The 16641-nt window shown below is 48.8% G+C and overlaps 1 protein-coding gene across 1 annotated transcript in view; it reads left to right on the top strand.

Annotated features, from left to right (window-relative positions):
* THOC5 (THO complex subunit 5) overlaps window positions 1-16268 on the top strand; it is a 34734-nt gene extending 18466 nt beyond the window's left edge. The window contains exons 13-22 of the mRNA XM_024767946.1: window positions 389-497; window positions 4137-4238; window positions 4811-4907; window positions 5422-5536; window positions 7622-7725; window positions 7870-7957; window positions 10081-10196; window positions 10869-11059; window positions 13862-13887; window positions 16237-16268. Coding sequence (XP_024623714.1) covers window positions 389-497; window positions 4137-4238; window positions 4811-4907; window positions 5422-5536; window positions 7622-7725; window positions 7870-7957; window positions 10081-10196; window positions 10869-11059; window positions 13862-13887; window positions 16237-16268 — 980 coding nt within the window. The remainder of the gene's footprint in view (window positions 1-388; window positions 498-4136; window positions 4239-4810; window positions 4908-5421; window positions 5537-7621; window positions 7726-7869; window positions 7958-10080; window positions 10197-10868; window positions 11060-13861; window positions 13888-16236) is intronic.
* Window positions 16269-16641: the final 373 nt, after the last annotated feature.

The raw sequence follows: 16641 nt of genomic DNA, 5'->3' as shown, positions 1-16641 counted from the left end.
TGGGTTTTGGGGAAGGAATACCACAGATGGCAGTGTTCACCGTCACATCTTATCAGGGGTCGGAGGTATCAATTCGTCTTGTTAATAGTGATGTTAACCCAGATCACTTGGTGATCCCTTGATCGCTTCCTTTCCATGTTGTGTTAGTTAGGAGCAGAGTCTCTAAGTCCAATCCACACTCAAGGGAGGGAAATGAAGCTCCACCTCTTGGAGGGAGTAGTAGCAAAGAATTTGTAGAGACTTTTTTTACCCAATGTTAAGTTGCCATCAAGTTGTTTTTATAGTGAAAGATCTTAAAAGTCTTGTTGACTTTCCTTTCTATAATACTGTTGACGCTCTTCTAGTATTTAACTCATAAATGATGTCTTCTTTTCCTCCTCCCCTCCAGATGACAGTGTACTGCACCTGACTTTCTACTACCTCATGAACCTCAACATCATGACGGTAAAAGCCAAAGTGACAACTGCCACAGAACTGATCACCCCCATCAGTGCAGGGTATTGGACAGGTGCTGCGGGGGGTGGGGCGTGGGAGGGGGGTGTGGTGGGAGCCTTGGTGCTGGGCTCCTCGCGGATCCTCCCTCATCTGGCTCTTAGTGGAGTTCACGGCCACACTGGCTTCTGTTGTCACGTCCACACAGCCCCGAAGTCCTGGTACATCACAGGTATTTGGAAAGCACTCACTGACTTGAATTGGTGAAGTCCTCTCACTACACAGCAGATGCTAGAAGTGACTACAGCCTGTTGTAAATTGAGTGGGCATGGCACCACCTTTTATACCAGTGGAAAGGGTGTGAATGTGAAAGTGAGATTTGGCAGACCTTACCAGGTTGACAAATTTAGGCCTCTCTTTTTCGTGTCTCTTTCTGTCCCAAGGTGCTGGGATTTCACTTTGCAGCTCAGCTCAATCCCAGGTTGTCCTTACCTGGGCAGTGGGAGGAAGACTGGCGGGTCCCTGTGGGGGTTTTGAGGAGGGTGAGCAGAGGCATGTAGTGGCAGCCACAGGTGGAGCATCCCCAGAAAGGCCCTGACCATGGCTGCTTGTTCCACAGCCAGCGTGGGAGGAAGGGAGGAGGACCGAGAGGGCCTGGGGGTGAAATAGGCTCACCTGGCCTGGCACGCCTCCCGACCCTGCCCCACCTGCTTCCAGTGAGTCCTCACGTCAGGTGTAGAAAGATCAGTGAGGGAGACTGGTGGGATGGGACTCTTCCCAGGCCTGCCTGATGGTGGCGTTTCCCCTGGGTTTTTGACCCTGCACTTAGAGTCCACACCCCCTTCAGGTTGCATCCTTGGTCCCTGTGCTTGAGAGTGTTGCTGGACCACCCCGAGCACTCTGGATGGAGTTGACCTTGTTCCCACCTCACCCCAGCAGAGGGAGCCCAGGGCTGGCTTCTTCAGAGAACCCAGTTGCAGCGCTGGTCCAGTGAGCAGCTTGAGGGCCCCATGATGGCCCTGGCCACAGTGGAGCTCTTTGTCGTGATCGTTCCGCCTGCTCACTTCTCAGATGTCCTATCTGCTAAGTCACGGGGCTGCAGGCTGGCCCCAGTGTGCACTGAAGCCCACTCCCCTGCGGGGCGCTGCACATACAGTGATAGGGGCAGGACTGCAGACTGGCTACGAGCTCTGCAAGTGCCGGGTCTCCCCTCACAGCTGTGTGTGCACCTTTAGCCAGATTACCTGGCCTCTGAGTCTGTTTCCTCACTCCGGTCATTAATTAGATCCCCTCCCAGGGTGCCTGTGTGAGTCAGGTAAAATGCTTAGCATAGGTGAAATGCTTGGTAAATGACAGCTGTTTGTCATCATCAGATTTAATTCTCACAGTAGCTCTACAAGGTGAAGAAACTGAGGCTCTGCAGAGTTAAGAGGCTGCCCCATGGTCACAGGTAGTGCATGGAGAGTGATGATTCAAAGCCAGCTGGGCCTGTGTACCATGGTACTACACTACTGTCATTGCCCTGGTCCCCAAAGAGGGAGGAAACCCAAAAGGAAACACCACCCTGAAGCCAGGATTAGCTCTTTAAGGGCCTTCAGGTGTTGTCTAGCTCATCCCCCTATTTTACAGATGGAGAAACTGAGTTCAGGGGCATATGTCCAATTATGGAAGTGCTGGGCCTAGACTTCAGACTCACAGCCTAGAGGCCTTTGCTCAAGGCTGCTTTCGCCCCATGGAGACACCGTGGTGTGTGGTTTTATTTATTTATCAACTAAAACAGGGATACTTTTTAAAAATTTCAATTTAATCACAGTATGACTAATTCCTTAATATCAGTTATCTAGTCAGAGTTCAGACTTCCCTATAAGTATTCTTTGTTAGTTTTGTTCTTACAGTTTGGGTTTTGAATCTGGATCTTTTTAAGATCCATGTGTTGCAGTTGGATAAAGCTTCTTTCAGGTGTCTTTCCATCTGAATGTCCTGCCATCTTTTATTTGTTGAGGAAAGTAGGTTGTTTGCTCTGTAGGTTTCCCCCAGGCTGCATTTTGATGATTGCATCCCTGCGGTACAATTGAACGTGTTACTCCCTCCCCCTGTATTTCCTTTAAATTGTACGTAGAGTTAGAGACCTGATCAGATTCCATTTTTAGCGGGGGAGGTGGGTGTGCAGCCCTGTGTCAGAGATGTTGCATGATTTTATCAGGAGGCACAGGCTGTCTCTATTTTTGAGATGTTAGCAACATTGACGACTGATGCCAGGATCTCTTAATTCATTAGGAAATTCATGTTTTTATTATAAACATTTTATTCAGAATTATATGAACCTTGCTGAATTTTCCTCAAGAAATTGTTTTCCAGAATGATCTCCATTAGGCCACTTTAATTCATTAATCAATTTTTCATTAAGGCATTGAATTATTTTAAATTATTTTCCATTTCCACTTTACGAAGATTTTAAAAATCTCTTCTTTTAAAACTTTATAACAAAGACTTGAGTAACTGAATAGTGTTTTGAATAGTCATTTTTATGAGTATATAGCCTTCTCTTTAATGGCCATTATTTTTACCAAATTCAGTTGTCCTGAGCCATTTTCCATATTGCAGCCAATTTCCATATTGCAGATGGAAATTTTGTCGAGAAGATTTGATTCTTCCATCAGGTTTCATCAATTTAAAATCCTAATCTTGTGCATTTTTAGCTGTTCTGTTTCATTTTGGCTGATTCTGTATATTACTAACAGTCACTAAACATTGGCTAAAAGACTGACAATTATTCATTTTCTAGCCGGTTCTCTGTGTGAAGCAGCGAAGGGGACAGAGACCCTTGGGGGTCGTGGTGGTGCAGGGAGACACTGTCAGGAGAGAGAGCAGGGCAGAGCCAGAAGCTGCCACCCTCCCGGTGCTAAGTTCCTGGAGGCCTGCTGGCTCAGAGCAGCAGTTTCCGCCTGAGTCACTCCTGACGCTGTCCCTGGAAGGCAAAGGGGAACTCTCTTTGGTGAAGGGAAAGAATGGGCCTCGTTGACCTTTGTGATCAAATTACTCCATTCTCTCCCCATCTCTTCCCTGATTGTCATGTTTAATTACATGTTTAACCATTTTGAGTAGGTGGCTGTGGCATCACCGTGTCTCTCTGCTTACAGCACTAGGTCACCTTGTCTCCAGTCTATGTGATATATCTTTTTCTGGGAATTTTAAAGGGGACCTGTTTCTATGATTGCATGAGATTTGGTAAAAAGTGAGATAAGCACAATATCAAAGCTTCACACTGGGTCTCTCTGGGGTAAAAGGGATCTGTTTTGCTCCTATGAAAATTCTGATTATTCCTATTGTGTCACAGGGCTTTGCTCCCCTGAGGAAAAGGCTCTGGTCACCATGTAACTCTTGAAGGGATAGGTTTCTTAAAAAATTGATGGTTAAGAGTATTACTGTCTTTGATGGAATAGAGTAAATCCTGGCTCCAGCACTTAATATCAGTGTGATCTTGGACAAGCCATATCTTTTAAAGCCTTGATCTTCTCCTCTGTAGAATGGAAATGATGATACTCCCTACCTCATAAGGTTATGAGTATCTGATGACCTCAGGCATATAAAGGGTCTGGCTTTGATCATCAGTGAGAGGGGGCGTTACCACCACCAAATGCCCACGTCTGCGTGGAAGCAATGGGTTGGCCGGCGTTCTCACTGCAGTCTTTTTCCTCTTCCAGTGACTTGCTGTCTCCTGACTCAGTACTGAGCTGTTTGTATCCTGGGGATCATGGAAAGAAAACTCCAAATCCAGCCAATCAGTATCAGTTTGATAAAGTTGGGTGAGTCAGCAGCATTTCCTCCTCTCCCAGCCTCTCTGCTTCTGAGTTTCTCCTGTGGCTCAAACCCAAAGCTGGAGACCTGTTAGGGCCAGAGGCCTCCCAGGGGACAGGGGAGGCGGCTGGGCAGGAGGGAGTGCTCTGTCCGGAGAAGGGAACACATGCCTTTTCCTGCTTATGAGGCCATGGAGGGTGGGAAAGGGTGGAAGGATCAAAACTCTGGGAACGTGATAATAGATGTATTTAACATTTTAATTCTCTGAGGATTAAAATTTTTTAAATATTTTATAAATTGGTGGACTGATGAAGAGATCAAGTATACTGCCTTTTTATTGATATTTGCTAATGAGTTGAAGGCTGCCAAGGGAAAAAGAGAAAAGTGACTAGGAGAGATGAAATTCACAGTAGGGAACTGATGAAGTTAAGACGCTTTGCTGGCAGCCTGGCCGTGGGTGCAGCTGAGCCTGTGGGACCGTTCTGTTTTGGGGGGATGAGAAGGTGGGAGGAGGGATATATCCGGGGACCACTGCAGAAATGACTTATAGAATCATTTCATTCTGTGTTCTTTTCTGCAGCATCCTGACTTTGAGGGACTACGTACTTGACTTAGGGCATCCCTATTTGTGGGTGCAGAAGCTGGGTGGCCTCCATTTCCCCAAAGAGCAGCCCCAGGTGTGTCTACTGATCGGTCCCCTCGGCTGAGGACCTCTATTCCTCTTCTCCCATACAGACTCCAGAAGGGCTTTGGGACTTTGAACTAGCAGAATGCTATCCCTCTGGGCTATGATCTATCTTCCCTCCACTCAGGATACTAAAATGTCCAAGGCCTACAAGTGTTTAGGTACCTTTTGCCTTTGCCATGAGCCTGTTAGCCCTCTAGGTCAAAGTAACTTGGATCCTTGCCCTGCGTGCAGTGCAGCTCCAGGCGCTGCTACCCCTTGGTCTTATGTACGAAGGTGCCAGAAATGAACCCTAGGGGACCTCTTAAGATCTCAGCACCTTGTATCGTTCCTGTTGGGACTCAGCCTCTGGCCTGTCACAGTAGGGAACCCCTGCTGTCCCCAGAAGGCATCTCAGGACGTGAGTAGTCCAGGTTGCCACAGGCAGGCAGGTCCTAGGAGAGAGGGGTGCCTGGAGGAAGGGATGGGGAGCTACTAACATGTGTGCCACTCGCTGTCCTCCACAGCACACTGTGATCACTGACCACTCTCTGAGCGCCAGCCACATGGAGACCACCATGAAACTGCTGAAGACCAGGGTGCAGTCCCGCTTGGCCCTCCACAAGCAGTTTGCCTCCCTGGGTAAGCTGGTGCTAGTTAGGGCTGTGGCCTGAGAGCCACTCAGACAACACAGGGACAAAGACAAACCTGCCCTCAGATTTCTTGAATCCTGATGACAAATCAAAACGGGCTGGCTTTCTGGCTCTTGTTGAGCGGAGGTGTTAGCTGGGCCACTGGGGAGAGCTGTAGGCTGCCAAGCAGAGGTCTGAGCTCTCCTCAGGGCCACCAGGGCTGTCTCAGCCCAAAGCCTTTTGGGGGCCCAGGTTAGCAGATTGGTCAGGAGCATCATGCTAGGTCAGTGCACGTCAAGACTTTTTTTTTTTTTTTTTTTTTTTTTTAATTTTATTTTTTTTTAGTGCACGTCAGACTTTGATGTGCGTTTTATTTATTTTTAAAAAATATATTTTTAATTATTTATTTATTTTGGTCTGTGTTGGGTCTTCATTGCTACTTGCAGGCTTTCTCTAGTTGTGGCAAGCGGAAGCTACTCTTCGTTGGGGTGCACGGACTTCTCATTGCAGTGGCTTCTCTTGCTGCAGGGCACGGGCTCTAGGCACGCAGGCTTCAGTAGTTGTGGCTCGCAGGCTTCAGTAGTTGTGGCTCGTGGACTCTAGAGCACAGGCTCAATAGTTGTGGCACACGGGCTTCGTTCCTCTGCGGCATGTGGGATCTTCCTAGACTAGGGTTCGAACCCGTGTCCTCTGCATTGGCAGGCAGATTCTTTTTTTTATATATATAAATTTATCTTATTTTATTTATTTGTTATTTTTTGCTGCATTGGGTCTTTGTTGTCACGCGTGGGCTTTCTCTAGTTGCAGCAAGCAGGGGCTACTCTTTTGTTGCGGTGTGCAGGCTTCTCATTGCAGTACCTTCTCTTGTGGAGCACGGGCTCTAGGCATGTGGGCTTCAGTAGTTGTGGCACGCGGGCTCAGTAGTTGTGGCTCGTGGGCTCTAGATCACAGGCTCAGTAGTTGTGGTGCACAGGCTTAGTTGCTCCGCGGCATGTGAGATCTTCCCAGACCAGGGCTCGAACCCGTGTCCCCTGCACTGGTAGGCGGATTCTCAACCACTGCACCACCAGGGAAGCCCCAGCAGGCAGATTCTTAAACACCGTGCCACCAGGGAAGTCCTGATGTGCGTTTTAATAGGAGCCTAATTCATTCCAGGCAGCCAGAATAGTGCTGGGAGAAGAGCCATGAGCACAAGACAGAGCCCTGCTTTTGTGGAGCTTACACTCAGCTTACTTGAATACAGCTGTCCAGGGATCCACGCCTCATCCCTCCCCTGACACCTGAGCTGACATCCTCCAGGGTGGGGCTGAGCCCCTGTGTTTTCCATAAGGTCCCAGGTTATTCTGATGAGCCCTTGACCAAGATGGTGGCCATGTGGGGCTTTTCATTTGTTCATTCTGTAAATACTTGTAAGAGCCTACCATGTACAAGGGACTTGTAAGGAGTGAGGGTTAAGATCTTTCTGATCTAAAAGAGCCACTGTCAGGAAAGGCTTTGAGTTCCCAGGACCCGTCTGGAGGCCTCACGTGGACCCTATTTTCTCCAGGGCAGCACTACTTGCTCCCCATCAACATTGCTTAGTTTGTTTTGTCCCAGGGTTGGGTGATTGTCATCCTGGACAGCGTTTACCATGTTGGCACGTTTGCTTATTGAAATGCCAGCAGGAATTCACCCTGGAGCAGTCCTCCTGCTCTTTTCCCTTAGAGGAACCAACACAGAACACTTCAGTCCTTTCTCCATCAAGGTCAGCTCTGAGAACAGCCCTCTTGGCTATTTGGTCTAATTAACAGTCACTGTTGCAGAGATACCGTACATCTCTGTTTCTGGCTGCAGGGGTTTTTTTGTTTGGCAGGCCATCATTTGCATTAAGGATAAAGTGCTGTGAATGCTGGTGCTGGGTCCGGCCTCAAGCACAAGCACTGGGTAAAGGTCAGGTTGGTGTGCCTTCGTTTCTGGCACGTGTTGACCTGGACACCTGAGTACCGAGTGTACCTGGACAGCTGGCAGGGCCATCTGAGCCCTACAGAAGATGCTAGTTACCCAGCTGTGACAGCTGATTTCTACCTGTGACACCACCTGTCCTGCTCTCTTTTAGAACACGGCATTGTGCCAGTTACCAGTGACTGCCAGTACCTCTTCCCTGCAAAGGTTGTCTCTCGCCTGGTGAAGTGGGTGACGATTGCCCATGAGGATTATACGGTAGGTGGAGGGGTGACAGGCCACTGTTGCTGTCCTGGGGACTGCAGACCCACGTCACCTTTCAGCTCCTGCTCCTCCACCAGAAGAGCAGGGGATTTGACTAGAGGAGCCAGCAGTTCACCCCTTGTCCTTGGTGACTTCTAGGAGCTGCATTTTACCAAAGACATCATGGAGGCGGGACTGGCCGGGGACACCAATCTCTACTATATGGCACTCGTGGAAAGGGGCACAGGTAATTGCTCTGCTGATCACAGTTGCTCTAGGCAAGGGGAGCCACTGAGAATAAAACACTCCTGGGAGTTGCCCAAAGGAAGCGAAAGATCCTGGAATCCTGCAGTGGGGACTTAGCAAACAGTCATAGTTGTGAGAGGCAGCATTCAGCCAGGACTTGTTCTGCAACAGTCATGTCCGTGGTTTATCCGCTAATCCTTAGGACAGTCCTGGGGCTGGTGATATTCCTGCTTTGTAGATGAAGAAAGTAGGGCTTAGTCACAAACCCAGTCTGACCTCTGAGCCTAAGCTCTTTGTTTCATTGCATTTTAGAATCAGATGCTTGCTCGTCCCCCTCTTCAGGGAAGGGCTGTCACTCTCAGGATGTGAAGTGCAGGACCCTCCTCCCTCTCTGCAGTCCCTGCACTCACTTGGGAGGCATCGAGAGCTGTGATTCCTCACAGCTGTCCTGGCATCTGATCGGCCAGGGTTTCCTGCTGGAGCCACCCTGATGCTGCCTGTGGTGCTGTCATCCGGCCCCAGCCTTGGCAGGTCTGGCACAGCCTGCAGGATCCCACCCCAGGGGCTCAGTGCTGAGGCCACCGGGCGGAGGAGGTTGTCTGTATTTCCAAGACAGTACGAGACATGTCAGGAAAGCTTGCACTCTTTGATGTTCAAGTGTGTCTATTTCTTCCCTTCTCCCTTTCTTTTCTTTGCATGTTTTTAGAAATATTCTGAGGAAATTAAATAATTTCAGATACAGTTGAGGCTCCTTGATCCCACTTCATTCTCACCCTGACGATAGGTGACTGCTATTTGGAATTTTGCATTTGCTTTCCATCCTCTCCCCTTTTAAAAAATACTTTAACCTCATCCCTAAACAACAGAGTGCTATTTTGAAAGGGCACAAAATATGCATCCAGTAAATTTACAAAGCCCCAAGGGTGGGAGGTCATTGGAGGACATCATTTCTGCTTCCTGGTTGAGCGGAAGAAAGCTTGGAAAGATGATAAGTATTCTAGATTCGTACATGGAATGAATGTGATCATTTACATTTTCATTAGATGCATTATAGAATTTGAAAAATTAAGAGTGAAATTTAAATGAATAAGTGGACAACAGTTACGTGGTATGGGTTAAAAACAAAAAATTAGTGAACAGAGATAAACCCCGAAATATGTGCAAACTGTTACGGCAGAAACAACAGGAAAGTGTCACTTTTTTAATAAATGTTGTTGTGACTGTCAGGGAAGAATTGTTTTAACCTACACTCTCTTGTTCTCTTATTTATTTGAATTACTGGTGGGTCAGAGAGTTCCTTTTTTCCTCCATAAATAATGAAAAGGAGTGGCTAAATGCCTAGCCCATTGATGGAGAGGATAAATGTCATCCTATTGAAAAAGGCAAAGGCTATCACCAGAGAAAAAATGCAAATATTTCATATAATGATTATGAACACAGCATTGGCATCAGGTAGTTCTGATTAAACTCAGCATTGCTGCTTTGCAACTGCTTGATGATCTTAAGGAAGTTTCTGTCAGAGCCTCAGTTTTTTTATATGTAAAATGGGATGATAATAATGGTACCTACCTCAGAATCGTTATTAGGATGAAATAAAATGTGTGCAAAGGGGTTAGCACAGTGCTTGGAAAAGAGTAGGTAGTCATTAAATGTTAGCTATGAAAAAGCTGCACATAACAAAATAGATAAAGATAAAGAACAGAATAGAAAAAATATATTTGACTAATGTAACAGCTAATACCCAATATTGTTGAAAAGGAAAAACAGGAAACCTTCACATGGGAAAATCCTTAACTTGCTGGCAAATAAATGCCAATGAAAACAAACTTCTGTCAAAGGAGTAAATAGAACTCTTGGGCAAACTCATTGTGGACCAGACTCTGGGGAGTCCACACAGCTCTGTGTCCTTGGAGGGACCAGAGTCACAGGACCTCACTTTCTGCAACCTGGCAGTTCCACTTGGGAGATTCTAGAACAAAAGTAAAAGTCAGTACCAGAATGTGCTTTGAGCACTTGGATTAATGTGAGACACAGAGCTAGCCTCAGGGGTCCAGCAGGGAGTGTGCCTCGGCTAACAAGCCAGGTCTCAGAACTGAGCTTTCCTCCTTTCCCATCCCTTCCCAGCTAAGCTCCAGGCTGCCGTGGTGCTGAACCCCGGCTACTCCTCCATCCCACCCATTTTCCAGCTCTGTCTGAACTGGAAAGGGGAGAAAACCAACAACAACGACGACAATATTCGGGTAAGGACCTGCTGGGGGTGGTGGGAGGAGCAGGGAGAGCCTTCTTGGGGAGGTGGGCAGTGGCAGAACTTGCTGCAGCTGAGGGCTTGGGCACTGGCACGATTCCCGGGGCAGAGGGGCCTGCCGGGATTTGTAGAGTTTGCTGGAGGGTGCATGACATAGTAGCAGAAAGAGCTCAGACCCATCCCAACCCCTTATCTAGCTTGGGGTCCACAGGTTCACCCTATTTATGAAATAGGGGTAATATAAATACCTGCTGTGAAAGGTGGTTGTTTGGGCTTCTGTGGAAATGAGAATAAACTCAGATGCACAGAAAGTGCTGGAATGAGATGATGTCCGAGATCATTGCACCTGTTAATTATTGTTATACCTGTGAATTTGATTCAATAGTCATGGAGCACGTTTTTAACCCTAACACCTGATTTGGATCTCATCTTGAGATTCATCTTCTACACATCTTCGTCTCTGTCTGTGGATGTGCAAGGCAGGGAAAGTTCTGAGTCAGGATCAGGAAGACCCCATTGTCTTGAGGAGAGGGAGCCTCAGGACAAGTCGGTCCGGCTTGATCTGCAGAGGCCGAGCTCCTGCGGAGGCCCGGGTGCAGTTCTTGTGAAACCATCAGACCCAGCTGGCCTGAAAGTGGTCCTAAGTTTCTGGTTTTCCCACCCATAGGCCATGGAGAGTGAGGTCAATGTGTGCTACAAGGAGCTGTGTGGCCACTGGCCCGGCCACCAGCTCTTGACGAACCAGCTGCAGCGCCTGTGCGTGCTGCTGGATGTCTACCTGGAGACGGAGAGCCACGACGACAGTGTGGAGGGGCCCAAGGAATTTCCCCAGGAGAAAATGTGTCTGCGGCTTCTCAGGTGAGGTGAGGGGAGGGGCGGGGGTGCTGGGTCCAGGGACCTCCAGCCCTGCCTCTCACAGGGACCTGGGGCAGAGGTGAGCCTGGCATGGAAGGCACGCACGTTTCCCGGTGCACTAGTCTCCATTCACTGTGGAAATTAAAATCCTGCTGCCAGATTTCCTGGGGAGAGCTTGCTCCCTTATTCCTAAAACTTTCCCTGTGGCCCCCATCCTACCAGCCTGGTCCAGTTCTTCATCATGCACACCCCCCAGAGGTGGGTCACACGCCAAGTGAGCAAGAGGATTTGACTGAACTTTCCTTTCTCTACTTTCTGTGGCAAACAGTAGGTTTGCTTTTCATGGTCCAAATGAACTTTTTAAACTCTATGCATCCCACCAGTCCCCAGAGTCTGCTGTACTTCCTAAGGTACTCAAACATCTCGGGGGATCGCAGCTATAGGCAGTCAGGCGTCACAGAAGGAACCAGCTTTGAAGTAACACAAACACAAGTGCAGATCTCTGCTTTCCTGCTCACCAGCTATGTGACTTTGGAAGAGTCACTTCGGCTCAGCTCTGAACCTTTCCCAAAGGTGTTACCTTCTAACTCATGATGAAGTAGAGAGAGTTCATGTAAAGCTTCCAGAATGGATCCTGGCACAGGCGGAGGCTCAGAAAATGCCAGCAGGTCCTGACAGCTTGGTATTTAGCGTGTCTCCATGCACAGCACTGCTAGCTGCTTTTCCTTTCTCCTTGATGTTGGGTCCTTTCTTTCCCTTTCATCCCTTAACTAGCGTTCTTAGAGCCAGTTTCAGAACTCTATAGAGTCCACACTGCTCAGGCATCCCTTCCCTTTTGGGCAAGGGGTTGGGGAGGAATGGTGTCTGCGAAGGGCTAGCATCTGTATCTAATCAGGACATCCCTTTGTTCTCTGTCAGTCTAAAAGGTGCCTTACCTGCCCCTTACCTTCTTCTCACACAGCCAGCTTCAGCTCCTGGAAGCTGCCCCAGCATCCTCCCACCTCCGTCTGGCACCTGCACCTGGCCTGGTTTGTCATGCTAGCTGATAGTAACCAGCTGCAGCCCCGGAGTGGCTGCTGACAGGCAGAGCTGGCGGCTAGATGTTGGTGCCTTCTAGGACTTGCTTTCCTTGGTGTGTCTGCGTGAGAACTCAGCCCTTACCCCCGCTCCCAGCCTGCTGTAGCACATTTCCAGGGTGGGAGTTCTCACACAGCCAGTGTTTATATTCTGTTATCTAATGGTTCCCGAAGGACCCATTTTCTGAAGTGGTTGGTATGTCTCCCAGGCTGAGCTCCTCTGGCAGGACATTCTGGGAAGGTGCTCCTTTGGCTACTCAGATCCAGTTAATTCCATGACTGATGAGATGTGGGATGTGAGGTTCTTGGCCTGGAATTCAGCTGACCACTGGGATCAGGCCAAGGGGCTGGGCTGCAAAGGGCTGGCCTGGGCCGCAGGAAACGCAAGGTCTGGCTCTGCCCGTGGCTGGGTACCTTCAGGCTATGGGGTCTCCATCAGCTGTATGCCTAGACTTACCTGGATGACTGCACCCTTCTGATGTTGGGGAGGTACATGACATCATGGCTAGGAGCAGAGGCTTTGGGGGACTTGCCCTGGTGGTCCCGTGGTTAAGAGTCCGTGCTTCCAACACAGGGGGCTCGGGTTTGATCCCTGGTCAGGGAACTAAGATCCCACATGCAGTGCGGCACAGTCGAAAAAAAAAGAGCAAAGCCTTTGGGGCCAGAAAGGCCTAGGTTCAAATTGCAGCTCCAGCCTATGTGATTGGGGTCTGTACTTAACCCCTCTGAGATTCAGATTCCTCATCCCTAAAATGGCATCCACTTCAGGTGTTGTTGGGAGGATGAAATTAAACCAGGCAGAGCATGTAAAGTGTCAAGCACAGTGCAGGCAGAGTAAGCCCTCCCTTAAGTAAGTGATTGCACACCCCTACACACACACACACCACACACTGCCTCTCACCCTCTCAGACCAAGATCCAAGGTGTCACCTCCTGGTTACCATTGAATGTCAGTCATAGGCAGATAAACGAGAGGCCCTTTAGCTGGATGCCATTCACTGTGGAGTTGTATGGGAAAGAACCCTGTGTGAGGTTTTGCTTGGGGGGCTCAGGATTGGAGCTGAAGCACCTAAGCTTCTCAGGGTCCAGGCTTTGGCTGTGATTGTCAGCCTGCCTGTGGCCAGCAGGCTTTGGCATCAGACCTGGTTTTGAATTTGTGCTGTGCTGCTTTCTGACTATATAATGTTGGGCAGACAGTTTACGTCCCTAAGCCTGTTTCTTCATCTTTAAAATCTATAAAATGATAGAAATAGCGTCTAAGAAGTAGTGAGTATAAAGCACGTGGCTCTTGGCAGGAACTTTGTACAGATTCTTTTCACACCCAGACTCCTACCTGCATGGGAATCTCCCTGCAAAGGAGGATTTCATGGTTTTTCTTTAATCATAGAAATAAAACATGTTTGTTGTTAAATATAATAAACAACAGTGAGCAGTTTGGTAAAAACACTAAAAAGTGAGGGTGCCCAGGCCCTGTCCCCCAAAGTGCACATCGTCAGTGAGGGCCCTTCCAGGTTTGTGTTCATGCCTTTGCAGGCACATAAAGACATTTTTTCAGAAGTGCATCACACCTTTCATATTGTTCTGCAGTCTGCTTTTCTTACAACATTCCTTTTTTTTTTTTTTCCTTAACAGCTAATAGTAGTCCCTATTAGTGTGGATGAATTGTAATTTATTTTATCAGCCCAAAGGGTATGGTATTAACACTATTCTCCCTTCTCCTGTTTCTCTAGGGGCCCCAGCAGGATGAAGCTTACATGTAAAGCATGTGGCTCTTGATAGTCTCCAAAGACAGGTTTTCTATTTCTAGCCTATTAAAGTGTCACCTGACCATGTGGCCTTTGTTTGTGTCTCCTTAGGGAAGAAGGGGTGGCTTTGCAGTCTGCATGGGCAGGTGGGAGCCGAGGCACAATGTGAAAGAGCATGTGTGGATAGGCTTTCCCTAGGTGGCCAAGAAAAGCAGAGTGAGAACAATTCACCTTGCTTTGGCAGGTCCTCATTATCTTGGTATTTGTTATGCTAAGTCCCTGCTGTTAGCAGGTGGCCGGGGAAGCCAAAGTCGCATAGCACAAAAAGCAAAAGCTCTTTTTCCCCCTTCCCCTCACTCTTTCCACTAGACCTTGTTACTGTCTCTGATGGCCAAATTCTCCTGATTGGTGGCTGTTACAAACATCTGACAATGAACTAAGAGACTCCTAGTCCTGCCAGGACCCTGCACTTTATAGGTGGAAGCCTGAGACCAGTGAGGAAAGGAGAATGGCACCTCTGGGGGTTGTTAAATAACCACCACCACCTGTGCCTTTCCTTCCCCTCAGTCTGGATCATTCCTTTGAATTCTAGACCTAGATACTCTCCAGCCCTCAGGTCCTTGAACTTCATTGTGTGTGAGAGTCACCTACCCTGGGAGTAGGTTGGAAACACACATCCCCACTGTAATATTTGGACTCAGATAACCTAAGATGAGCCAGGGAGGTATATTTTTAATGAGCTCCCCAGGTGCATGTTGCCCTAGTCTCTTTTTGGAAGTCGCTGTACTTTCCTCATTTTTCTTGGTGACTCCTCAGGTAATGCAGGAGGGCTGATTCTCTGAAAAGCTCCCCTCGCCTGTCTCCTGCACCTTGGACAGCAACATGAACCTCTGGGAGCTTCTTTCTCTCCCATAGTGAGATTTCTTTGTCTTTTCCCTGACCTACTTGCCTGGGACTCTGTCTCCGCCAGCATCTCCTTGGTCTGGCCACTTTCAAGCCTAGCATCTCACAGCCTGTGCGGAATAAGATTGAAATGGAGCCTAAAAATAGTTCCTTTAATGGCCCCTGCATTGCAGCCTTCACTGTCTTCTTGGCTGGAAGGCGGCCAAACTGACTCAGCACACGAGCCCGTCTCCGAGAGCTGGGACAAGGTTGCAAAGACAGCTTGTGAGGGCTGGGAGGAGGCTCTGCTTCCTGGGCAGAGGATATCAGGGCCTGTCACCCTCCAGAAGAGATTTTCCCTCTTGAAAGGAACAAGCTGAACAAAAGAATCCTTTGGCCTTAAGGAGTAAGGTTTTAAAACTAGTGAGAAGCCCAAGACAATCCAGCCCCTTTGAGCTACTGAACTGAGCCTTTTGTGTCACCAGTGGGCAGATTAGGGGGAAGGGGCCTGGCTTGGGAGGACCTCAAAGCTTCCTCTTCAGCCTTGGCCTTGGCCTTGACTGGGGCACATCCCAGATGGCAGCCCCCTTCTGTCATCCTCCCACACCTGGGACTCAGCCCAGGTTCCTTGCCTTTTTAAAGCTACTACCCATATTTTTGATTTCTCTGTGTCTCCTAGTCTCTCCCTTTTTCCAAGCTTGCCCTCCCCTAATTGTTTTCTCTGCAAATAAATCCAAAGACCCCTTTTATTTTAAGGGCATTCCTGATGATCACTCTGGGGAAACAAAGCTAAAAGCCCTATCCATGGGATGGAGCAGAGCTGCCAGGCTTCCAAAGGAACTTTCTCCCTGTCTCTGTAGCCCCAACTCTGGCCTTTCCATGGTGTTCAGCAGCCTCTCTGTTGAGCTCAGATGTCAAGCATCGACTTTGGGTCAGGCCCTGTGCTAGTCATGATTTTACATTCACTGTCCTATTTAATTACTGCAGGCTGCAAAGGGTACACATTCCCTTCATGTTTACAGATGAGGAAACTGAGACTCAGAGGGTTAAATGACTTGTCTGTTGCTCACAGGGTTCTTGAGCTGCCCACCCAGGATGCAAGCCCAGGGAGGTCTGTCTGCCTCCAAGGCTTTCCTTTCCACAAGAGTAGCTTCAGTCTCAACGTAGCTTCAGGCTGGCGCTCCTTCTGGGCCATTTATTCATTTCAGCAACACAAGTACACCAAGAGTACTGTGGTGGTCAAGAGTTACAGCCTGGTGTCAGACCTACCAGCTGGATCCTGTCCCACCCCTGAGCAGCTGTGTACCCTGGGCAGATTGCATGAATCACTCGAAGCCTCAGGGGGTCCTCATCTGCAACTAGAGGTGACAGTCAACCTTCCCCCCAGGGTGGTTGTGGGAATTAAGAATCAACTCAGGACCGTGTCCAACACCAAGCACCACTCAGTAAAGGGGAGCGATTCTTGTCTCTGCCTCCAGGTTTCCGCCTGGAGAAGAGGCCGCCTGAGTGAGGAAGGCCTTACCTTCCTGATGCCCTTTCCCCTGCTGGAGTGTTCCCAGGCTCTGGAAGCCCCGCTCTCTCTGGCCCTGTCCCTCCTTTTCGGCCTCATGTCCACAAGTCAGTGGCCAAGCTGGGCTCTGTCCTCATCTGGAGTCAGGCTCTCATTACCTGTCACACTAGGCCAACCACAGCCTGTTAGCCACACATCTGTTCCCTGCTGTCTGTGGGCCTGTGTCCTGGTCCCCACCAGAGGATCACCTCAACTTCCTGGGCTCTCACCACATCTTGTTCTAACTTGGCTTTCCCCCACCTCTGTAGATGACCTAAGGTGGGAAAGGAAACCCCAGCACTCCCCAGTGGGGCTGGTGGAGAAGGACCCTCAG

The sequence above is a fragment of the Neophocaena asiaeorientalis genome, unplaced genomic scaffold (genome assembly GCF_003031525.2).
Source record: "Neophocaena asiaeorientalis asiaeorientalis breed wild unplaced genomic scaffold, Neophocaena_asiaeorientalis_V1.1 scaffold828, whole genome shotgun sequence".
NCBI classification, from domain to species: Eukaryota; Metazoa; Chordata; class Mammalia; order Artiodactyla; family Phocoenidae; genus Neophocaena; species Neophocaena asiaeorientalis.
This window is presented reverse-complemented; position numbering and strand designations above follow the sequence as displayed.